The sequence below is a fragment of the Pantherophis guttatus genome, chromosome 5, assembly GCF_059756535.1.
Source record: "Pantherophis guttatus breed Tessera chromosome 5, ASM5975653v1, whole genome shotgun sequence".
Classification (NCBI taxonomy): Eukaryota; Metazoa; Chordata; class Lepidosauria; order Squamata; family Colubridae; genus Pantherophis; species Pantherophis guttatus.
Genome location: NC_142067.1, coordinates 77,656,047 through 77,681,994, shown reverse-complemented (window position 1 = coordinate 77,681,994; position 25,948 = coordinate 77,656,047). Strand labels below are relative to the sequence as shown.

Here is a 25,948-nt window from a genome sequence, read left to right as displayed (position 1 = left end):
CCCCTTTCAGTGGATTTATGGATCCCCCCCAGATCCATTCCCATAATCCCTCCCAGAACCCCTTAAAATAGAACTTAAAGATTTATCTAAAAAACCCCAAAGCCGTCGGTTTTTTGCAAACCACCTCTCGGGGTTCCAAAACCCGTCCTCAAGGGCGGCCCTTGATAACTGAGAGGGCCAGACATGCGAGAGGGGGGAATCTCGCAGTGCAAGGAGCTCCGCAGTTGAATACATCAAAGATAGGAGCGAGTTGAAGGAGATGAAGGATCATTTTCTTCTAAGAGTGTTAGAGATGGTTAAGACAGGTAATTTAAAATAAGGGAGGAAATAGATGTTAAAGGAAGACCAGTATGTTACAAATGTCAATACATCGGAACATCATCGCCCTCTCATGACGATGGGAAGTCTTGTGGTTGTAGTAAGTCCATCCAAAGGAGGTGGGGGTAGAGGTCTCAAAGGGTCGTCCTCTCACAGCGACCAAACCATTTGAAACAAACAAAGAGAAGGTGGTCTATCACCCCATAATCCAAGACTCTCGATGTCTGTATCTCCTCCAGTCCTGATACCAGCGATGGCCGAGGATTAGATCAAAAAAGTAAGGCAGAGCCACTGGACAAAGTATTTAGGGTTAAATAATCAGGGTAATCTTGGGGAATAGGTGGTAAATAAAGCTGCAGATCAATCTAAGATTGCAAGTTAACGCTGAGTGGTCGTAATAGACCTAGATCTGATAAAGGGACAGAGAGGGACAGTTGAGGGGGAGAGTAAGTCATCATCTCCAGTTTGTAATCCTCAGTCCCTATCCATCACCTTGCTCAGGTTACTTAGTTCAATTAGTTTAATAAGTCCTCAGAGTTTCAAGAAAGAGGAATGCAACAGATCCCTAGAGGTTGAAGGGATCCAAACATTTATAGCCTTTGCAGCATTGCCCTCTCCTCTATTAACAACGAGGGCTTCCTTGCAGCCTCCTGGTGTTGCCGTCACTGCCATGAGTATATGAGTATAAATTTAATGAGTATATCATATCAGCACAGCGTCAATGGAAAACCAAATCTAAATCTTTCCTGCAGTTTCAGTATAATTAAACTAGGAAATAACCACATCCCCAAGTGTCACAGGTCACATTGGCCAATTGGGTTAATTGGCTGGCTCTTCAGGCACTCCTTCAACCTTATCTGTTGCCACTAGAGACAACCTTGGTTCTCAGGAGAAAGCTCTTTGTTGTGTTTAGTAATGCATTTCAACCTCCTTCTCCCCTTCCCCCTTTGTGTGGCAACTGAGGAACAGAAAGATGGCTGTGACCATGTTCAGTTCAAAGTTGACTGTTGGCTCTCCCCCCCTCCAGTTTGTGAGAAGTATCTAAAAAAACACCAAATTCAGACAGGTTAATTTTGTCTTAGGCACTCCTGCCACCACCCAGCTATCCTTTTGGCTTCTGAGGATTTTTTTCATGGAATTTTCTGACCAATCTGTCTGCTCTTACGTTCTGAAAGAGGGTAGCCTTTCTATTGTACTAAATACTGTAACCTTCCCTTGTACAGTCTAGAATCCAGAATTCTTTTTACTTTGTAATGGCTCTCTACCTGCACTGCGATGGGACCTGGGGCTTCCCGTGCTACTGGCCTTAGCTCCAAGCCTATTGCTGGCTTCAATAGACTGCTATGGAAAACCAGGTGTATTTTCCCCAATAGGCTTGGGAGTTTCAGTTCTACCATGACTGGATTGATGATTTTTATGATGGGAAAAGGTCCTATAAACTTAGAACCCAGTTTTCTACATAGCAGCTTTAGTTTCAAGTATTTGGTGGAGAGGTAAACTTTCTCTACTATGTGAAACGGCTTCTGGGGGGAATCACCTTTTGTCTGCCTGCTCTTTCTGCATCTCTGTAGCTTTGGCGAGTGCTGCTTTACATTCCCCCAAGCCTCCTGCAGGAAGTCTACCCATTCAGTGAGGCTTACTGAGGAAGGGGGCTCCTAAGGGAACTCAGGCATTGGGACAAAGTCCACCCCTGTGGTCACCTTGAAAAGCGGGAAGCCCGTGCTGCTATGTATGGCATTGTTGTATGCCACCTCAGCGAAAGGTAGCAGATCAGCTCAGTTGGTTTGTTGTTAGTTTACCTAGTACCTCAGGTACTGCTTTATCATTGTGTTTGCGTGTTCCGCCATCCCATTAGTACTCGGATGAAAAGCTTAGCTAAGCACCTGGGAAGACCCAATTGACTTTACAAACTTCCTCCAGAATTTGGCTGTAAACTGAATTGGGGGATCAGATATGATCCTCTTTGGGACTCCATGCAGTTGGTAAATGTACTTCAGGAACAGCTTAGCCAGTTTATGTGCTGAAGGGAGGCCGGAGCAGGTGATGAAATGAGCCTGTTTGGAAAAAGGTAATTCACTTTCCAAATTATGGTGTTTTCTCCACTTACTGGGAGTTCCACAATAAAGTCCATTGCTATTTCCTCTCAGGGTTGTGACAGTTCAGCTACTTGTAACAATCCTGGGGATTTCCCAGGTTTTTTTTCATTACCATGCATGTCGCACAGCTTTTTACATAGCTTTCAATGTCCTTTTTCATTGCTGGCCATCAAAATTGTCTTCCCACCAGATGCCATGATTTTAGGAATCCAAAGTGGCCAGCTTGCTTGGAGTCATGGTTTCTTTGCAGGACTTGGACATAGACCCAGAGGGTGCTTGGGACATACAATTTTGGAACTTTCCATCCCAATTTGTCTCAGGGGGATAGAAATTGTTGGTTGTCCCTGAACCAGGGGTCAGTTTGCAGCTTGGCTCTGAGCTTTCGAGTTAGCTCTTCCCCCAGTTCACGAAATCACCTCCGAATCTGTTGCCTCGTGGTGACTTGTGTTGCCTTCTGGGGGATGAGAATGATGGCATTGACCACCTCTTCATGCTTACACTTATACTAGGGCATTCGGGACAAGGCGTCCACTAGGAAGTTTTTCCCTCCTGGGATATATTTCAGCATGAAGTCAAATTGCTTAAAATACTGCACCCACTGAACCTGTTTGGAAGAGAGCTTCCAAGGAGTCCTATGGGCTTCCAGATTTTTGTGATTAGTCCATACTTCAAACGGCACTTGGCTCCCTTCTAGGAAGTGCCGCCAAGTTAATAGTGCCCAACAAACTACGAAAGCCTCTTTCTCCCACACTGCTCACCTTTGTTCAGTGTCAGTGAGTTTTCTGAGGTGTAGGCGCATGGTTGAAGGTTCCCCTCCTTGTTCTTCTGGAGGACTGCCCCTACGGTTACATTGCTGGTGTCTGCCTGAATGACGAATGGTTCCTCAGGGTTTGCGTGCTTTAGGATTGGTTCCTCCACGAATAGCCTTTGAATTTTTTTTAAAAAATATATTTTTATTCAACATTTTTAACATTTAAAATCACAATTACACTTTTACAGCTTTCAGATATCAGAACTTTTTCTTAATTTCAATTTATCCATGGGCCTGTTGTTTTATACATATATTATTTCCTCATTGCTTGTTAGTATAATATATACAATATTTACATACTGTATCTACTATACTCTAAATATGTATTTTTTTCCGTTTTATTATCTTTCCTATATAATCACTATACATTAATTTTACACTTCTTTTCGAGCCAATTATACCACCTGTTCCATGTCTCATAATATACTGTTTCCTCTCTGTCTCTTAATTCCATCGTTAATTTGTCCATTTCTGCGTATTCTAGCACCTCATTTATGATCATTGCGTTTGATCGAGTGTTTTCTTGCTTCCAATTTTGGGCAAATATAATTCTGGTTGTGGTGATTATATGGATCATGAGGTATTGAATTTCTTTACTAATATTTCCTTTTATTATACCCAGAAGAAATAGCTCTGGCTTCATATTAATTTTCTGTCCAACAATTTCCTTCAGCCATTTTTTGATTTTTGTCCAATATTCCCTAGCTCTGGGACATGTCCACCACATGTGGTAGTATGTCCCTTGTTGGTGGTTACATTTCCAGCAATTTGATGGTCTATTGGGAAACATTTTGGCCAATCTCGCCGGGGGTAAGTGCTATCTATAAAACATTTTGTAAATATTTTCCTTGTATGCGGCCGACATTTTGTAATTTCCCCCCCACAATTTTTCCCAATGCCCCAATTCGATGTTGTATCCAAAATTTTTAGCCTAAATTACCATTGTTTCTTTTACAGTTTCCTCTTCCATTTTGAATTTAAGAAGGCAGTTGTATGTTTTGGTGATCATTTTTTCATCGGTCCCTGTTAATATTTTGTCCAGTTCTTGTTGCTTATTTTGAAACCCATATTGTTCTGTATCTTTTTAATATCTTGTTTGATTTAATCCCAGAATCAATGCCTCTGTCATCTTCGGGACTATTACAAACCGGATGATCTCCCAATGTTGACCTATCTCCAGCCAAAGCAGCTCAGTGACATGCGTTGCAGGGGACCCTCCTATCAATGATCCATCAACTTGCTCAAACCTCATGGCTCAGGGCAGTCTCCTCGCTCTGATCCCTAGCTTCAGCACTTTTAGAATATGTTATTTGTCTAACCACAAAATGGTCAATAGCTAAAGTAACAGTTCTGCAAACAAGCAAATAAGCTTTGGAGAAACATAGCTTTAAATAAATAAAAACTGTATTTTATAATCTAGTACAGGAGATATACATACAGTTACAAAAATCATAATTAGATTCTTCAGTAGAAATAAATATGTCATAACTACACAAACCCAGAGGCTTCACAAAAAGTCATTATTATAATTGTGCAGCACAATCGTATGTCAAGGCTCCGACTAACTAACCCAAGCAAATCAGAACTCTGAGACTTGGCTCTTTCTCAATGGGTTTCTTTAATGAGTACATCATACCAGCACAGTTTCAATGGAAAAACAAATCTAAATCTTTCCTGTGGTTTCAGTATAATTAAACTAGGAAAAAAACGCCTCCCCTAGAGTCAGAGGTCCCGTTGGCCAATTGGGTTAATTGGCAGGCTCTTTGGGCACTCCTTCTCCAATCTTATCTGTTACCAGTAGAGATGACCTTGGTTCCCATTGCTTTACCCAATCAAGAATAACATTCTATGTATGATTCACTGAATCTAGCGAACAAATCAGAATGTTTAAGACCAGCTGCCTGCAATTACTGCAGGTTCGAATCTCGCCAGGCTCAAGGTTGACTCAGCCTTCCATCCTTTCTAAGGTAGGTAAATTGAAGACCCAGTTGTGGGGGCAATAAGCTGACTTTGTAGAAAATATACAAAAGGATGAAGGCTATTGCTTAGCACACTGTAAGCCGCCCTGAGTCTCCGGAGAAGGGCGGCATATAAATCAAATAAAAAAAAAATGTTTAAGACTAAAGCCACTTTTCTAATGACTCTTCGAATTATAAAGGTGCAGCCTGGCTTTCACCGTTTCTATCTTTGCAAATGTGATTTGATCAGAGAAAGTCTTATTGGGGGGAGGGGAGGCTGGATTTCATCTATTTCTCAGTGTGGGAACAACGTTTAGATGATTTAGGGAGACTAATGCCAAACCAAAACTAGGGATATGTCACACATAAGCCATAGGGGCCTCTATAAATAAATGCTGAGTATGGTCAAGTGGCAGGGTCAGAGGACTTCAAAGATATGTTTGAAGGAATCCAAGGACACATTCTTAAAAGAGTAAAGCTATTTTTCTTTCCAGTTAGGTGTTCAAATGACACCTAATTGTCATTTTGGAAAGTGATATATTTCAATGTTTTCTGTACCAGCATAATAAATGATATCAAAATGTGCTATTGTGTTATCGTGCTGTCACAACCCATAATCCTAGAGCCACATTAGCAGCCAAGAGTGCACTGCCAGCAAGTAAAATTAAGAAGCCAAGAAGCTCCCTGTTTTGCTTTTCAACAATAAATTTGCTAGCAGTAGCTTCTAAGAAAGAATTCAATATCCATTGGCCATCCAAAGCAAAACAGGGAATTGCATTAACAACAGCCAGTGCTCCAGAGAGTGAAATCAGATATCTGTTTAAGCTTGTTAAGGTGCATGATCATAGTCATTTTTTAAAAACACATATAAATGTTATGGTTTCAGCACTTTGGGAACATAGCAATTTAACTGAACTAATATTATTTTTATTCATTCTTTATAATTCTTTATTGATAGCAAAAACTAAAATAAGTAAGATCCTAGTTGTAAAATGTATTTTTATACAAGATAAGGGGAGAGACTTTACATAAGGAAAAAAACATGTTGAGAAAGGATATAAAGTGGTCATAAAAAACTAGTTTGCTTTTATACCAGACCTGTTGGCAGTCTACATATTTAATAAATAAATAATTTTTAAAAATGCCTGCATATTCTAATATTTAAAAAAGAAATAAAGATATTCCAGCTTGGAAATGGATAATCTAAAACACTATATTCATTTTTATAATTCTCAGTAATAGCTACATGCTATTGCAACATATTAGAATATACAGTATATTATTCACATTATCATACAAATGATGAAACATATTGCTCAACAGTCATGAAATGAGGCAGTCATTAAACAACTACCTGTATTTGTAATGACCATGTTCCTATAGGCCTGTGATGGCTAATCTTTTTGCCATCGCGTGCCGAAAGTGGAGGGAGCGTGGGGGGTCGCGGGTACAGGTGCCCACATCCATAATTCGATGTGCCCCATCCTCATGCACATGCGCACATGACCCCCCCACACTTCCCCCCGCTTTTGGCACGTGATGGCATGGTGGGTCCGGTAGGCCCGTTCCCCCCCCAGGCTCCAGAGGCTTTCTAGGAGCCTGGGGAGGGCAAAAACAGCCTTCCCCTTCCCCCACGGAGGCCTTCTGGAGGCCGTAAGCAGCCAGTTTCCTGACTTCCGGTGAGACCAGAAGGCCTGAAAATCAGTTGATTGGTGCCCGCATGCACGCTGGAGCTGAGCTAGGGCAACACTCACGTGCCCACCAATATGGCTCCGCGTGCCATCTGTGGCACCCGTGCCATAGGTTCACCATCACGGCTATAGTCTTACAGCCAGTTTTACAGTTATAGTCTTACAAGATGTGAAAATTCTAATATTATAAGAAGCCAAACAGAATGGGGCAAGGAGTCCTTTATGAGTCCCAACTTGTTCTGGTACTTGATGCAGGAGTAGTGCAGATCTAATTACCCAGGTTATAATCTACATGGTTTCGATCTCCTTTCCAGATTTTTACTGAAAGAAATGTATCTTGTTTTAAATGACTGAAGTGAAGATCATGCTTCCATAGCTATATTGACTATCCCACTACCAATGGAATCCTTGATTCAATGGACTCAAGCGGTCCTGGACACGCTATAAGAAACTCCAAAGTGCTTGGTATGTGGAGATCTCAACACTCAACTTGACAAGTGCAGCTCATTTCCATATTTTTATCCAGAATGTTTTGAAATCTAGTCATGAGACGAGCCATATACTTAATCTGTTTCTTGTCATAAAAGGAAGTCAGCAAATTGTTTTTTCCAACAGAAAATAATTAGGCTGCTTTGCCCACTTCCCATGGACAAGGCCATCAAGAGTTGTTATCAAGTTAGCAGCCTTATAAATTTAATAAATAAACAAATTCATTTAGTCAGGCTTTTCAAAAAAAAATTCTAACATTTTAATTTGTAACTATTTGTTTATGCTTTTACTGATGTTTCTACTGTATCTTTGTAAACCATTAAGAAAATGGACAGTGTATACTATTAAATATATACATAAAATATGTAAACAGAAAATGTTAGGTATATTTTTAATTTTACCATTTTCTGCAACTGGTTTATTTAAATCAAAATCTTACATCATAGCCAATAGCTTCCACCCCCTTAAATAGGCAAAATACGCAAAATAAGTTAGAAGAGGCTGTTCAAAAGGTAAAAATCAAATGGCTGTGGTCCTTGGATATTTTATATGCATGATACTAGCAGTGTCTTCTCTCAAAAAGCCCATACAAATATGAAAGGATACTTACAAAATGTTTCCATTATTAAAGGAAGGTCCAAAGTTAGAAAGGTGTATCGAGGTACAAAGCTGCTGAGGCTCACTTAAACAAAGAAAAATTTTTCTAAGTCTGTTACAAAATCAAGGAGCATTTCAACACAAATCATATCTAACTCTCTGTTCACAACAAATACAACTTTTTGTTTCACTCCCCATGATGTATGGTATCATCACTTCTATAACTATGTTATATTCATATTTGATCTATATTTTGTGAAAACAGCAGGTCTAACACATAATACACTTACTGTTGTTTTATAATCAAGTGTCTATAGAAGGATGATAGACATGCAACTGATCTTTGCATCTGAACATCACATATGTATTTTAATAGAAGAAAGGCAAAGACAAAAACAGGAAATACATTCCATATCAACAACCTATAGCATTAAGGTCCCTAGGTATGTGGTGCTTACATAAAGTATAGGTAGTCCTCGATTTACAATAGTTCATTTAGTGACCATTCAAAGTTACAACAGCACTTTAAAAAGTGACTTATGACCATTTTTCACACTTATGACCATTGCAGGATCCCAGGGTCATATGATTTACATTCGGATGCTTGACAACAGGTTCATAGTTATGACGATTGCAGTGTCCTGGGGTCATAAGATCACCTTTTGTGTCCTTCTGACAAGCAAAGTCAATGGGAAAGCCAGATTCACTTAATAATGGTGTTACTAATTTAACAACTGCAGTGATTCACTTAACAAATATGGCAAGAAAAGTCATAAAATGGGGCAAAACTCACTTAACAAATTTCTCATTTAGCAACATAAATTTTGGGCTCAGCTGTAGTTGTAAGTAGAGGACTACCTTTAGTGAACATATACAGGTAGTTTTTGAGTTATGACTGTATTGGAGCCTTCCCATCATGACTGTAAGTCATGATGGTCATAAAATGGAACATCGCTTGACTGGACCCATTGTATGATCTTTTTTGTGGCAGTCATTAAGTGAACTTCATGGTCATTAAGCAAAACAATAGTTCATTTAAAGGGCATTTTTGCCAAAAACCAGAAGTAAATGCCAGGTTTGGCAAAAATGTTGTAAAACACAGTCACGTCACTGCAGGACACTTGAAATGGTCATAAATGCAGGCACTGGAAATGCAGTCATGTAAATGTGGGCATAGGGGCTGGCCATTGGAACCAGATCGTAAGTACCCCATGGAGGTGCATCATAATTTCAAATAGTTGCTAAGCAACCAGATGTAAATCAAGGATTATCTATAAAAAGAGTCCATTCTATTTATGGCTAAATATTGAAAAGTATTATCTATGTTGAGATTTGTTTTTAATGTCAGTGGTTTAAAGCTGAAAATATAAACTTTATGAAGTTCAAGAAAGTCTATATACATGCAGATTAAGAAACCAATGATCAACATACATACACCTGTATAAAATAGATTATTTTTTAGAGTTTATGAAATGTATGCCTACAGAATAAGCTCCTGTCTCAGTGTGAGTGGGGTACCTTGCCTGCCGGAGAGGAGGGGGGCCACTGAGGTGGGGAGGGGATCTCTGGGGTATTAGAGAGCCGGAACATTGCGGTTATGACTGGGAGAGGTAGATATGGCGGGAGCCGAGGGGTAGGCCGCTCTCGGGAAACTAGGACTCGCTGTCTCAAAGCGATTACTTGTTCCGGCCCCTCTGGTTCTGGTTCACCGGGCTCGCCTCGTATACCTGGTGACTTGGGATGTCAGGACCCTGGCCTCAGGCTGCTGCTGTTTAATACCAGGTCAGTTGTCAACAAGGCCCCCCTCGTTCGGGACTTAATCCTGGAGGAGGGGGCTGACCTGGCATGCATAACTGAGACCTGGCTGGGCCAGGAGGGGGGTTGCCCCTCTCAGAGATGTGCCCAGACGGGTTCCAGATATTGCATCAGCCGTGACTCCAAGGAAGGGGTGGAGGAGTGGCAGCTATTGTCCGGAAGAGTCTTTGCCCTCGCAGGATCCCTGCCCCTGAGATTGTTGGGTGTGAGTCTCTCCTCTTGAGGTTGGACTCAGGGGTTCAGTTGGGCTTGTTGCTGACGTACCTGCCTCCCAGCTGTGTTACAACAGCCCCGCCTGTGTTGCTAGAGGCGGTAGCTGGGCTGGCGGTGGAGTTCCCCAGGCTTATGGTACTGGGGGACTTTAATTTGCCGTCACTTGGCGAATCCTCAGATGTGGCTCAGGAGTTCATGGCTTCCATGACAACCATGGACCTGACCCAAGTAGTTCAGGGTCCGACTCATGGGGGGGGGCACACACTTGACCTGGTGTTTCTCTCGGGGCAGTGGAGATATGATTTGGAATTAAGGGGTATAGATGTTTCTCCCTTGTCGTGGTCAGATCATTTCCTGCTGAGGGTAGACTTCAGGACGCTACTCCTCCATCGCAGGGAGGCAGAGCCGATTAAGTGGTTCTGCCCCAGGCGCCTAATGGACCCTGAAGGGTTCCAGAAGGAGCTTGGGAAGATATCTGACTCCCTTGTCCACAGTCCGGCTAAGTCCCTGGCAGCTGCCTGGAATAGGGCGGCATCTGGGGCACTGGACCGGATTGCGCCTTTGCAATCTCTCCATGGCGGTGGATCCAGGAAAGCTCCCTGGTTTACCGAGGAGCTCCAGGAGATGAAGTGCCAGAAGAGACGTCTAGAGCGACGCTGGAGAACCAGTAACTCTGAATCTGACCGAACACTCTTAAGAGCCTTTATTAGGACTTATTTAGTGGTGATACGGGCGGCAAAATGTTCCATTTTTCCGCACTTATTGCATCTGCTGATTCGCGCCCAGCCACCCTATTTAGGGTGACTCACTCCCTCCTTAATGCAGGGGGAGTGGAGGAGCCCTTGCAGGGTAGAGCTGAGGAGTTTCTGCAGTTTCTGTTGGATAAAGTCGCTCAGATTCGGATGGACCTGGATTCTGATTGGGCAATTACGACCTAGATGACGGGGGCAGGTCTTAGTCCTATTGTGTGGGATGAATTTGAGCCTGTGACTCCTGAAGAAGTGGACAAGGCTGTAGGAGCGATGAATTCCTCCACTTGTTTGTTGGACCCGTGCCCCTCCTGGCTGGTTTTGGCCAGCAGGGAGGTGACACGAGGCTGGCTCCAGGCTTTAGTTAATGCGTCCTTGAGGTAAGGGGCCTTCCCACAACTATTAAAGGAAGCGGTTGTAAGGCCCCTCCTCAAAAAGCCTTCCCTGGATCCAGCAGAATTAAAGAACTTTTGTCCAGACTCCAACCTACCCTTTGTGGGAAAGGTTGTAAAGAAAGTGGTGGCACTTCAGCTCCTACGGTCATTGGAGGAAACGGATTATCTAGACCCTTTTCAGTCTGGCTTCAGGCCTGGCTACAGCACGGAAACTGCCTTGGTCATGCTGATGGATGATCTCTGGCGAACTCGAGATGGGGGTCATTCCTCCATCTTGGTGCTACTTGACCTCTCAGCAGCTTTCGATACCATTGACCATGGTATCCTTCTGGGATGACTAAGGGAGTTGGGAGTGGGAGGAACCGTGTTACGGTGGTTCTCCTCCTATCTCTCTGGTCGGTCACAGTCGGTGTTGGTAGGAGGACAGAGGTCGACCCCTAGGCCCCTCGTTTGCGGGGTGTCTCAGGGCTCGGTCCTCTCTCCTCTCCTATTTAACATCTACATGAAGCCACTGGGTGAGATCATCCAACGATATGGGGTGAGGTATCAGCAATACGCTGATGATACTCAGCTGTATATCTCTACCCCGTGTCAATTCAGTGAGGCAGGGGATGTGATGTGCCGGTGCCTGGAGGCCGTGAGGGTCTGGATGGGAGTCAACAGACTCAGACTTAACCCAGACAAGACCGAGTGGCTGTGGGTATTGCCTCCTAAAGACTATGTTGATTGTCCATCCTTGGTTTTGAGGGGGGGAGAAATTGTCCCACTCAGAATGGGCTCGCAATTTGGGTGTCCTCCTAGACTCACAGCTAAGATTAGAGCAACATCTGTCAGATGTGGCTAGGGGGACCTTTTGCCTGGTGTACCAATTGTGACCCTACTTGGATCAGGAAGCTCTCCTCACAGTCACTTATGCCCTTGTCACCTCACATTTAGATTATTGCAACGTGCTCTACATGGGGCTACCCTTGAAAAGTGTTCGGAGACTACAGTTGGTCCAGAACACAGCTGCGAGAGCTGTCGTAGGTGCACCTAGGTACACCCACATTACACCAATTCTCTGCGAGCTGCACTGGCTCCCTATTGGTCTCTGGTCACAATTCAAGGTGTTGGTTATTACCTTAAAGCCCTACATGGCTTTAAGGGCCAGGTTATCTTCAAGACCGCCTTCTGCCGCATAGCTCCCAACAACCGGTAAGATCCCACAGAGTTGGTCTCCTCCGGGTCCCGTCAGCTAAACAATGTCAGCTGGCGGGCCCGCGGGAGAGGGCCTTCTCTGTGGCTGCACCAGCTCTCTGGAACCAGTTACCTCCTGAGGTCCGGACCATCCCCACCCTATTGGCCTTCCGAAAAGCGGTAAAGACCTGGCTTTTCTGGCAGGCCTGGGGCCATTGATCTCGCTCTTGTGATCTGTCGAGATCCGGCCATGAATGGTGTGAATGAATTTTTAATGTTTTTTAATTTTTCAATGTCTTTTTATAATGATTTTTTAAATGTATTGTGAGCCGCCCTGAGTCTTCGGAGAGGGGCGGCATATAAATTGAATTAATTAAATTAAATTAAATTAAATTAGAAGGCCAGATCCTTGAAGATGAAACTCAAATACTTTGGCCACCTAATGAAAAGGAAGGACTCACTGGAGAAGTGCCTACTGCTGGGAAAGATTGAGGGCAAAAGAAGAAGGGGATGACAGAGAACAAGGTGGCTAGATGGAGTCACTGAAGGCATGAGCTTTAATGGACTCCAGAGGATGGTAGAGAACAGGAAAGCCTGGAGGAACGTTGTCCATGGAGGCACGATGGGTCGGACACAACTTCGCAACTAACAACTACAGATGTGTTTTGAAATTAATGCTGTCCTTATATGTTCTGACAGTGTTGTGAGGAAAGCCAAGCCAAACTCTCCAAATTCATCAGCTTAGATTCTGCTCCAGAGCAAACATTGAAAAACTGTTAAAGCGCTTCCTCTGGAGTTACAGGAAGAGTTGCTGCCTCTTGGTGAAAACTACTTCAACCCACTGTTCCTTTGGGATTCAGGCCTGGGGCTGTTGATCTTGCCGTTGCGATCTGGTGAGATCCGGCCATGAATAGTGTGAATGGGTTTTAATTGTTTTTAATGTTTTAATGTTTAATGTTTTTATATATGGTTTTTAAATACATTGTAAGCCGCCTTGAGTCTTCGGAGAAAGGCGGCATACAAGTTGAACAAATAAATAAATAAATATTATGCAGGTAAGCTTTTCTGCAACTGAAGTACATATATTTATTTTGCATACATGACCAAATACATATACATATAATCTAAATGAAAATATATAAATTTGATTACTGTGGAAACAGGGTAATATCATTAACACTCAGTAAAAAAACTGTGTAATGTCTGATAAACCTTAACATTGAAAGAAAGAAATGCAGTTAAAGAAAAAAATCAACCAATTGTAATCTGTATATTATGTATTTACCTGCTCAAATTCTGTTAGCATCCTCACCAAATCATACATACCTGTATATTGGAGATGCAGTGGGTGACCAACGAACAACATATCAATTTGAGGAGGATGCTTCACCGTTATGAGCCTGGTATAATTTTCCAAGGAAGGCGTCACACACGTATTTGGGATAAAATCTTTTGGGCAATCTTTGTTTGTTTGGCAGAGCAGACTAGCCTCAATAGTTTTCCGTGCTGGCAAACAAGCATACAGGGTCTGAAATTTAAATAAGTATTAAGTATATGCTATTGAGAAACATTCACTATATGTAAGCCTTGGCAAGCTAGATGGAAAAAAGGAAAATTACATTTTAGTTATTTTACATATTCATTATCACTTGCTCAGAATGAGACTTCTACAAGCTCTACAAAATTGAAACTTCCACGATTTCCAGGCAGTATCTCAAAAGTATTATGGCTGCAAATGCAACAATATGCTATAAACATAAGGTTATATTCCAAGTGGCATAAATGACAAAATAAATTATCTGAGGGAACATTGAGGAGAGATGAGAGAAAAATCCAATTACAAGAGATTTGGAAAATATAGAATCATTGGCCCAGAAGACTCGCAACTCTTTTTGGTACTGGACAGGTAAAAAGTGTTGGGCTCTTTGGTTTGCTGAGCTTGGCTGTTTTCTTGCAGGCATTTCCTTACCAGGGAACATAATCAAATGAATGGGAGAGTGGAATTAACTGGCTATTAGTTTTTCTTCCTTCATTGTTTATTATGGTTTTGTTTCTTCTTGGACTGTTTGTGTGGTACTGTACACTTTTTACTAGGATGTTGATTGCTGACAAGGATGTCTTCTGAGCTGTTTGCTTCTTCTTTGACTAGGCTATATCCTTTACATGGTATAGATCAGTGATGGCTAACCTTTTCGGCACCAAGTGCCCAAACTGGAACGCGCGTGCATGTGTGCGCGCTGGAGCGCCAGAAATCCGAAGACCAGGTGGCCGGTGCACATGTGCACGCCGGCCAGCTGGTCTTTGGGTTTTTGGCGCATGTACACTGGCCATCTGGTCTTCATGTGTGCCGGAGCACCGGAAACCCGAAGACCAGCTGGCCAGCGCACGCATACCTGGTTTTTGGCTGTTTTGGGGCATTCTTTGGGCTGTTTTCAGGCCGTTTTGGGAGCCATTTTCCAGCACCCCGGCACCCGTGAAAACCAACTGGCTGGCACACATGTACATGCTGGAAACCAGAAAAGTAGCTGGCGACGGCACACGTGCCCCTAGAGAGGGCTCTGTGTGCCACCTCTGGCACATGTACCATAGGTTCGCCATCACGGGTATAGATTGACTTTATGGGTCAATTGATAGCTGATACGTCTAAATACTAGGAATTCTCCAGCATTTTTGGATTTAGTTTGATGTACGGCAGGGGTGTCAAACTCAAGGCCCGGGGGCCGGATGCAGCCTGCAGGGTACTTAGATCTGGCCCATGGAAACAGCGAAGGACCGGCCTGCAGTGCTTCTGCTAGCGAAAACAGACACGGCCCTCCCAAGTTACTTACTACTTTTAAAAATAGGTTGTTATGGTTTTGTTATGTAGATTATATAGCCAAGCACAAGTTGTGAGGGTGTCTGTTGTGTTAAAAGATATTGTACATATAATATATTTTGTCTTTTTGAGGTTCCAGATACTGTAATGCATTTGCTCATTTCCCTCTTGAGGACAATGTTGCTTGTGGACACTATGGATTGCTTTTCAATAATCTGGATTTGTGGTTTTTAATTGCTTCATCTATTGAGGAGAATAGTAATTTGTTGTTCTTCTGCAATAAATTTTATTCCTTTACAGATGTTGTTGTCTCATGTGTCTTCTATAACTGTTCCTTTTTAATTATAATAAAAGTGTCATCTACAGAATGGATCTATATTTGGGTTCTCCATGTAGGAGTGCTATTGTTTCTAAGCATCATAGACTCATGAATCCTGAGAGGGGAGATTCCATGGGTGTTACTTCTGACTTTTCTGTATATAGTTGAACTGGAAGAGATGAAGCAAAGGTGAAGTTCCATTAACCTGATTATTTCAATTACTCTGTTCTCTGTAGAGTTTGGTATGTTATGTACGGGTTTTGCAATAGATTCCTTTGTTATTCTGATCTATTGTGAAGAGTGCTGAACATCAAATGAAACTATAATTTCCTCTTTTTAATAGTTAAGTCCTGGAGGCACTGAAATGGAGAACTGATATTCATTACCATTATTAGGTGTCCAACATTTTTGTGAGTTCTTTGGTAAATTGTGTGTTGGGTTCTTTGGTAGTTATAGTGAATCCTGCAGTGTGCAGGAGGGTGGATTTGATGAACTCTTAAGTCACTTCCAATTGCATAATTCTATCTTTGGCCACCTGGTTGTAAAATATATTTTAAAAGATACTATGCTGCGCAAATTTGGCTTGGTGTGCTTTCAGATATTTGAAGATAGCTATGAAGTTGCTTTTGGTAAGATGGGTGACTACATAAATCAGATGCTATTAAAAACCTCTTTTAACTTTTATTATCTGCAACTTTGGTAAGCACTCCCTCCTCTTTATCATTGATAAACATGTTGATGTAACACCCCACTTAAGATGTTTCTCCAGATACATTTGACAGTATTTATATATTCCTTGAGGAAACTGTGGAATTGTCAAACCTATATTTAAGCATTTTCTTAATAAGGATGCCATGAAAGATTTTGACAAAAGCTTTGCTAAAGTGAAGATATAATATATCCACATTTTCCCAATCAATTAGGCTAAAAATATATATTAGTTACAAGGTGATTATTATATGTGGGTAATCTGCAGTTATCACCAATTTAAATGGAATGGAATAGAATGGAATACTTTAATGGCCAAGTGTGATTAGACACACAAGGAATTTGTCTCTGGTGCAGAAGCTTTCAGCAATAAAAATGAATATCCTGCCCAAAATCGTATTCCTCTTCCAGGTTATACCGATAAAAATAGAAAAAAGTTTTTTTGATTTCTAAACAGATTGACCTCAAAATTTATATGGCAAGGAAGAAAACCTAGAATTAGATTAAAAACATTACAAGGCACCAGGGACAGAGGGGGAGTGGCATTACCGGATTGGGAGATTTATTACCAAGCAGCATGCCTAACATGGTTAAAGGAATGGATGGAGTTGGAAAATAAAAGAATTCTAATAATAGAAGGACACAATTTACAGGCAGGGTGGCATGCTTTTTTATGGGGTGAAAAACATAAAACCCATGGATACTTTAGAAGGCATATAATTAGAAATTAATTATTAGTAATTTGGAATAAAATCAAAAAGCAACACTACACAAAAATACCATTTTGGATTTCTCCCAATGAAACAATTACGCACCCAAATTTAATAAATTGGATCAAAATAATTAGATACAGGGACATATTAAATGATTTGGGAAAATTAAAAACAAAATAAGAACTGGAACAAGATTTGAATAGCGAAGTTGAATGGTGGATGTACTTACAATAAGTTCAAAATTTATAGAAGATACAAAGACAGATCAGGTACAATTAGAGCAAAATGAATGGGATAAAATTCTATATAGGAGGGAACAAAAATTAATTAGCATAATATATAATTTTTTATTATGGTATAAAATGGAAGAGGAAATAGTGAAAGATACTATGATTAAATGGGCAAGGAATTTCAATCATGTAATAGAATTAGAGAAGTGGGAAAAGATGTGGAGAACAAATATGAAATTGACAATATCAATGGCATACAAGGAAAACCAGATGAAAATGTTTCATAGATGGCACTTTCCACCAGCTAGAAGAGTGAAGATGTTCCCTAGTAATTCACCGAAATGCTGGAAATGTAAGAATAACTATGGAACATATTATCATCTCTGGTGGACCTGCCCAATGGCAAAGAAATTCTGGGTGAAAGTTAAAAAGTGGATAGAGGAAATAACTCAGAATTCAATAAAGGGAGAACCTGAGCAATTTCTACTAGGGATTTCTATAGAAAATTATACCAAGGAAATATATTATTTGATACTACATATATTGGAAGAAGGAAAATCCACCATCAGAAGAAGATTTAATTAGGAAAATTTTAGAATGTGCAGAGATGGACAAATTAACAAAAGAACTCAAGGAGAAAGAGGAAACAGTATATTACAAAGTGTGGTGTAGATGGTATGAATGGTTGAAAAATAAGAAAAATGAGAAAGAGGAATAAAGGGGAGAGGGAAAAAGAAGTGTTGAAGATCAACGTATAGGGTAGACGAAATAAAGATGGTTGATGGTTGAGTTGAGGAACACGAGCTCTGCGATCCTGCTCCGAGCTCTCCCTGTCAGAGGGCTCCAACTGAGCCATAGCCAACCTGGAGGGGTGGTGAAGTAAAGGGGGACGGCCTTGCAGGTCAAAGAGAGCCACATCTCTCCACCCTGACTCAGAAAGCCCTCTCATCCGAAGATGAGGTGCAGTGGCAGCAAGAATAGCTGCCATGAAGCAGGGGCCAGCCAGAATACCCAAGACAGTGCAGGAGCAAAGAGAGCAGTGAACAGAGACTGTGTTGCTGGGTGAGGTGATTCTTTTTTCTTTAAAGTTACCCCAGGGATAAGAAAAAACCCTAGAGAAGAAACTCTAAAAATAACTTTGAAAATGGTGGAAAATATTTTTTTTAGAGATTTATGTTGAAAAGTAAATTGAGAGCGCCATCTACTGACGGAAGGGAAAATGACTCCTAGACTCCTGGAAACTTACAGGGATCCAGGGAACCTAGAATAAAAGACTAAAAATACAGAGTAGACTTAAAGAACTTGGAAAATATTTTGATTTTTTTTAAATTTTTATTTCTTGTACACACAATGTAAATGTACATTCTCTTATACATAATTGATCATACATATACATATTTTTCTTAAAGAAAGCATAAAAATAAGGCATTTTAATTACATGCGGGGTTTTTTCCAGTTTTGTCCCTATACTATACTGGCAGCTGTTATAATGTGTAAGATCAAATATTTTATTTCCTTGGTATATTTTTCCGTAAATATCCCTAATAAGAATGTCTCTGGTTTTCCGCTTATAGGTTGTTTTATTATTTTTTCTAGCCATTCTTTAATTTTAGCCCAGAACTTCTTTGCAGCTGGACATGTCCACCAAAGGTGGTAGTGTGTTCCATAGCTCGTTACATTTCCAACACACTGGAGATTTACTCGGACACATCTTTGCAAGTCTAGCCAGGGGTAGATGCCATCTCTGAAACATCTTCAACTGGTTTTCCTTATTTGCCACATTTTTTCCCATTTCTCCAATTCTATTGTGTGGTTAAAGGTTTTTGCTCATTTAATCATTGTATCCTTAACTATTTCTTCTTCCATTTTATATCGCAGCAAAAATTTGTATATTCTACTGATTAATTTCTCCTCCATCCCTTGTATAATTTTGTCCAACTCATTTTGTTCAGTGTGTATCGCATTTAATTTTTTTTCTTTATATTTCGACCGAATTTGCATATATGTCCAATCGACTTCTCTATTTAGATCTTGTTCCAATTCGTTTTGTTTTCAGATTTCCTTGTTCTTTTAATATATCTCTATATCTTATTATCTTGTCCCACTCAGTTAAATTTGGATGTTTTAATATTTCTGTAGGTGAAATCCAAATGGGTATTTTTGTGTAATGTTTTTTTAATCTTGATCCAAATTTGTAGCAATGCATTCCTTAGTATGTGTCTTCTAAAGTAGCCATGTATTTTATATTTTTCGTCCCAAAGGAATGCATGCCATCCCACTTGCAAATCGTGCCCTTCAATCACTAATGTTCTTTTGTCCCTTAACTCCATCCATTCTTTCAGCCAGGTTATACAAGATGCTTGATAATATATTTCCCAATCTGGGAGTGCTACTCTTCCTCTATCTTTTGTGTCTTGCAATGTTTTTAATCTAATTCTCAGTCTTTTTCCTTGCCATATACTTTTGGTAATTGTTCTATTTAATGTTTCATAGAAAGTCTTCTCTAATTTTACTGGTATAACTTGGAATAGTATTTTGGGCAAAATATTCATTTTGATCATAATGATCCTTCCTATAAATGAAATTTGTAAATTTTTCCAATTGTCTAAATCTTTTTTAATTTGCAGTAGTAATTTGTCATAATTGTCTTCCTTAATTGAGGAGCATCTTGCAGTAAGGCAAATCCCTTTACGTAAGGCAAATTTTATTTTCTTGGTTATTTGAATTTTTGTACTGCATTCTAATTCCTTCTCTTGTATCTTTGTAAGATTTTTAGTTAATAATTTAGATTTATTTTTATTAATTTTAAGTCCCGCTGCTTTGCCAAATTCTTCTATTTTTTAAATAAATTTTGGGCCTGTTCTAATGGTTCCTCCACTATAAACACCAAATCATCGGCAAAAGCCTGAAGCTTATATTCTTCTGTCTTTATCTTTAACCCTTTTATTTCTTGATCTTCTCTAATTCTCTTCAAAAGTGTTTCTAAAGTTAATATAAATAGAAGTGGAAAAAGTGGGCATCCTTGTCTCGCCCCCTTTGTTATATGGAATTTCCCTGTCATATCTTCATTCATGATTACCCTCGCCGTTTGTTTTGTGTAAATCTTTCCAATCATATTTTCAAATTTAGTCCCAAATTCCATAAATTTCAATTGATTTAACATAAATTTCCAGTTCAAATTATCAAATGCCTTTTGGGCATCAAGGAAAACCAGTGAAGCTTGTTTTTCCAGATTTGCTTCACAAAACTCTAGGGTATTTATTATTGTTCTCATATTGTTTTTAATTTGTCGACCTGGCAGGAAACCATTTTGATCTGAATGTATGTTTGTTGAAGATTTTTTTTGTTCTTTCAGCTATGATTGACATAAATATCTTGTAATCAGTATTTAACAATGATATTGGTCTGTAGTTCTGTATTTGTTGATGATCTGTATCCTCTTTGGGAATAAGGGTGATTATTGCTTCTGTCCATGTTTTAGGTGTATTTGCCTAAAATACACCTAAAACATCCACCTAAAACACCTTCAATATTCAAATTGAATATTTCCAACATCATTCCCCCCCCCACCCCAGCATTTCTTGAGTATTTTTATATAACTCTACTGGGAGTCCGTCCGGGTCCGGTGTTTTGTTTATTTTCTCATTGCCATATCAAATTCTGTTTCAGTTATCGGTCTATTTAGTATTTCTTGTTGTTCCTCCGTAATTTTACACAAGTTTGTTCCCTCTATATAGTCTTTAACTTTTTCTTCTGCTATCTCTTCCTGGCAGTATAGATTTGAGAAAAACTTTTGTATAATTTCCTTTTTGTCCTCCCTTTTGTTTTGGGTTATTCCATTTTCATCTTTCAATTGATATATCATTCTTTTATCTTTTTTTAATTTATAGGCCAATCATCTACCCGTTTTATTCACATGTTCAAATTTTTTTTGTTTTGACATCTTTATTTTCTGCACTATTTCCATTTGGATTGTTAAATTTATTTTATGTCTATATTCCATTCCTCTTTTATTTTTTTATTTTGGGAATCTTCCTGTAATTTTCTTTCTAACTTTTAAAGTTCTTTCTGTAGTTTTTCTTGTTGACATTTCCTTTCCTTCTTCTTCCTTGCGTTATAAGCCATTGTCCGTCCACGGATGTATGCCTTTAGCGTGTCCCAAAGGTTTTGTATTGATGTATCTTCTTTTTTATTCACACTAAAGAATATCTTCAACTCAGCTTCCGGTTTGACTTCCGTTGCCATCAGACGGTCCTTTGAGACCCCCAGCCCCGTCGCTCGTAAAGAGCCGCCTTTACATCTGAAAGGCGGCTCGAAAAACTCCATTTCCATAAGGAAATGTGAGATAGAGCAGGTGAGGGCAGGTAGAGCCCTCTGCGAAGTCCCCAGAGTTTTTCTTTTACTCTTGGGGACGAAGCAGGATGAGGCTCCCTATTTCCTTCGCTGCTGCTCCGGGCTTCGGGAGACCTCTGCCTCTTGCAGAGCCAGGCGACGAGATCAAACCTTTCAACGAAAACAACAGATTGCTTAATTAAAGAGGATGAGATCTGGACTTGGGACCCTAAATTGCAAGTATTTTTAATGATTTTATAAGCGTTTCTAAGTGAAGGAAAAAAAAAAGCTTAAAATGGCGACCGCTGAGGCTTGAGAAGTAGCCGAAAGTGAAAGCCCTTCCGTAACAAGTTACAAAGTAGCGGAGCAAACAGTGCTAGCTAGAATAGAGAAAAGAAAAATTTCTATTCTAAGTTTCTTTTTTTTTCTTGGAGATCTGATATTGATCTTGTTGGTGAGAAGTCCTCTTTCTTCAAAAAGAGTTTGTCTGTGTGGCAGGATGGCATTAAAATTAACAAAGCCAGACAAACAAGCAGCGGGGGGGGGGTTTCCCCCATTTACAATTATGTGAACAAGTTTCGAGTTTACAGACTCAGAAGAATGGTTTTAATTTAAAAGAATTTGTTTTGAAAGAAATGGCAAGACATGACGAGATTGTGAACCAGAATTTTGAAAAATTTAAGCAGGAAATTAAAGAATTCATACAATTAAAGTATGATAACTTACAAAGAAAGATTGTAACAGTGACTAATGCTTTTTCAGAAATAGTTATAAAGATGGATACAAATATCAAGTTATTAGAGTCTAAAATGGAGGAAGTTGATGATAAGATTTATAATTTGAACAATAAAATACAAAGAATGGAAAATGATTTGATAAATATTCAAGACAATAGCTCTGAAGTAAAGTCTAAAAAGGAAGCTGATCATGACACTTACAATGCAGAAAATATAAAACAAGGAATTGAAAAAGAAGTTACAATGATGCAATACAGGCTCACAGAATTTGCGGTTAGAATGAGAGGCTTACAGGAAAATAATAGAGATGATTTAAGAAAAATATCTGCTGAAGTTCTGGCTGGGATTTTAAAGATTCATCCAGAGGAGGTATCTTGTAAGATCGACAAGGCCTATAGAGTAAATTCTTGGATTGCAAAGCAAAGGCAATTGCCTAGAGATGTGGTGATTTATTTTACAGATAAAGAAATAAGAAATGATATTGTGCAAAAATCTTTTAATTCCACTCTACAATTGTATGGAAGAAAGATCTGGATATATAAGGAGTTGCCGCCCAAGATACTAAAAGATAGAAAGAAATTCGGATTTTTGGTGACTGAGCTAAACAAACAAAACATCTCATTCAGGTGGGATGTCCCAGTTGGCATAATATTGAGATATCAAGGAGAAAGATACCAACTAAATTCTGTTGAAAAAGCGGAAGAATTTTACTATAAGGTTCTTAAAATGGGTTCAACATCTTCAGGTATAATACATGAGTGGAATAAAGAAAAGCAAAATCAACAAGAGATAGAAATTCAGGATAAGCAGAAAGAGATGGAAGTAATGGAAAAACAACAAGCTACAGAGGACTTTGTAGATGAGCAGCTTCTGGATTCTCCTTCAGAGGTTACAGCTGGACTATTTATAAATACAAGAGAGGCGGCTTTGGATTCTAATGTGATGATTCATCAAGTTACAGACCAGCATAGAAATCAATCAGTTGACATACAACTCAAAGAAAAGAAACCAGAATGGAGACTTAAGCCACAAAAGCAAAATCAACAAGATCAAGTTATAGATCAGCATGAAAACCAAATAGTTGATACACAATTTATAGAAAGGAAATCAGGATGGAGATCTAACCCACAAAAAGTCAAGAAAAGAAGAAGCAGGTCTTACAAAAATAAAAACTTTTAAACTAAACAACAGTGCAATGCCAGTTATCTAAGAGATGACTGAATATATGAAAAGATAGCTGAGGCAAAGTATTGATTTATATTATCCTGAGGAGAGTGACAGACCTCTGCAGTGCTCTACTTTTGGGATGTGAAAAGGGCCTTAAATTGAATGGATTGGAATTATCTATTTTGGATTTTTTGATAAATGTATTACGTTTATGTTGAGCTACAAGGCAAGAGAGTTATGGGATTGGGGCACGCAGAACATCTAGTTGTTACCCTATTACGGTGGTTGGAATTAATAATTTAGATGAAAGACACTACTATAGACACTATATGGAATACAAATATAAAGTCACTCGGGTGGTTGTTTTTTATATATCAAGACATCTATTGTTGATGGGGGCAGATGGTAATTGAAGATTCTGAACATACTGTTGGAATTAGGATGTGATGTTACCCTAATATGGGTGATGGAGTTAACAATCCAGCTGAAAGACACTACAGAAGATATTATATGGATTACAAGCTTAAAGTCATTTGAGGATTTTATTTATATAAGGGAATACTTTTTAGTGGTGTGGGCAGAAGAATAAAGATATCAAGAACTATTATGTATGGTAGTTCGGTAGGAAAGTGGGTGGAGATAGGTTAGCTTATTGATTGCTTAGTTGAAGAAAAGGGATATTATGTTTAGATATGAATATATGTAAAAGATTTGAGTTAAGAGATATATCTATGGGGGTGGAGGAAATGGGCAGACTATGAGTTGAATAAATGTTAAATTAGGATTTATTATATAGTTTTATAGTGGAAGGTTGCTTTGAAATGTCATATTAATATACAAAAAAGATTTGATTTAAGAGACATATGTATGGGGGAGGAGTAAAAGAGTAGATCATGAGTAGAAATTGTTAAATTGGGGGATATAATAATATCACTATGCTAAATTAGGAGTTATTATATAATGTTATAGTAGAATGTTATTTTGAAATGTATAGTATAAGGGGGATATAATAATATTAGAAAGAAAGGGTCAGCATATGGGGGATGGAGTAAGGGGATGGTAAAGTATTATATAATCTGTTATGAATTTGGGTTGTACCTTGAAGAAGCCACAGGGGGAAGGGAGGGCGAGGGGGGGTTAGGGAGGAGTGGGGGGAAAAGGGGGAAAAATTTGTATTTGAAAAACTTTTTCAATAAAAAAAAAAGAATATCTTCAACTCCTTTTCCAACATCTGTTTGTATTCTTTGTCTTTGCATATATTTTGATTCAATGTCCATCTTTTAAATCTTTTTTGTCCTTTCCATTTTATAGTTATTGGGTTATGATCTGCCCACTCATTTACTATTTCTACTGTTTCCACTGCTGTCCGTATTTCCACTGTCATCCAAGTCATATCAATCCTGCACCAGGATTGATGTGGGTGTGAATAAAATGTATATTGGCTCTCTTCACTATTCATTTCTCTCCATACATCTCACAATTTCAGTTCTGTTGTCATATTAAAGAATTCTTTTGGTAATATATCTTTCTTTTTTTAAAAATTTTTTATTACTCTTGTAATCTTTTTTGATATCTGCTATTGCATTATAGTCCCCAATTAAACAAATATTATCATATCCTAGTTCTATTATTTTATTGTGCATTTAAAAAAATTCATGTTGATTTTTATCGAGAGCATATATTACTATTAATAACAGTTGTTTTTGTTCGATTTCTAATTCTATCATTAACATTCTACCTTCTTCGTCCGAATGAATTAACTTTGATTTTATTCTTTCTTTTACATATATAACAATTCCTCTTTTTTTCTTTTGTATTAATGATGTATATAGTCTTCCTAATTTTGGGTTCTCTAATAGTTTCTGGTATCCTTTTTTAATGTGTACCTCTTGAAGGCATTTCACGTCCGTTTCAAGTTTTTTTAATTTAGTAAAAATTTGTGTTCTTTTTTTTGGTGCATTCAAACCATTTATGTTCACAGAGAAGAGATTTATTGCCTCTACTATTTTTTACTGAAGTTGTTTTTGGGTGTTTCTTGTCTCTCTTTTTACTCTCCCTCTTGCTCCTTCTTTTTCTTCTCGTCCTTTTTCCTGTATTTTTCTTATTTCTCTTTCTCTTTCCATTTCTTTTATTTGATCTTCCTCCTGGCTTTTGCTCTCTGATTCTTCCTTGCTTTCTTGTTCTTCTTCCTGTGAAAGATAATGTTTATAAAATTCTTGTGCTTTCTCTACTGTGTCCACTCTATATTTTCTGTCTTGCCATGTAAGAAGTATGCCATCTGCTATTAACCATCTAAACATCACTTTATATCTGGTCAGTTGAGTTGTCAAAAATTGGTATTGTTGTCGTTGATTCTGGATTCTTCGTGGTATCTGCTTCAAAATTATAATTTCTTTGCCTTTGTATGTTAATGTTTCTTCTCTTGATTTCTTATAAATTTCATCTCTCACTGCTTTTTTGATAAATCTTATGTGTAATTCCCTTGCCAGCCTGTGTCTTCGTATATAGTTGGTGTGCACACAGTAAATTTCGTCAATCTGTCCCCTTATTTCCACCTTGTTTCTTTGTATTAATTCTGCCAAAATTTCTGCCATTTTTTCGCCCAAATCCTCCTCTTTC

The 25,948-nt window shown here is 39.1% G+C and overlaps 1 protein-coding gene across 2 annotated transcripts in view; it reads right to left on the bottom strand.

The window, feature by feature from the left end:
- Positions 1–4,611: 4,611 nt before the first annotated feature.
- Positions 4,612–25,948, bottom strand: part of MBTPS2 (membrane bound transcription factor peptidase, site 2) — a 69,353-nt gene continuing 48,016 nt past the window's right edge. For both annotated transcript variants that reach the window (XM_034433904.2, XM_034433882.3), the window contains 3 exons: positions 13,635–13,836; positions 7,970–8,045; positions 4,612–5,999 (listed from right to left, as the gene is read on the bottom strand). In XM_034433904.2, coding sequence (XP_034289795.1) covers positions 5,777–5,999; positions 7,970–8,045; positions 13,635–13,836 — 501 coding nt within the window. In that variant the 3' untranslated portion in view covers positions 4,612–5,776. The remainder of the gene's footprint in view (positions 6,000–7,969; positions 8,046–13,634; positions 13,837–25,948) is intronic.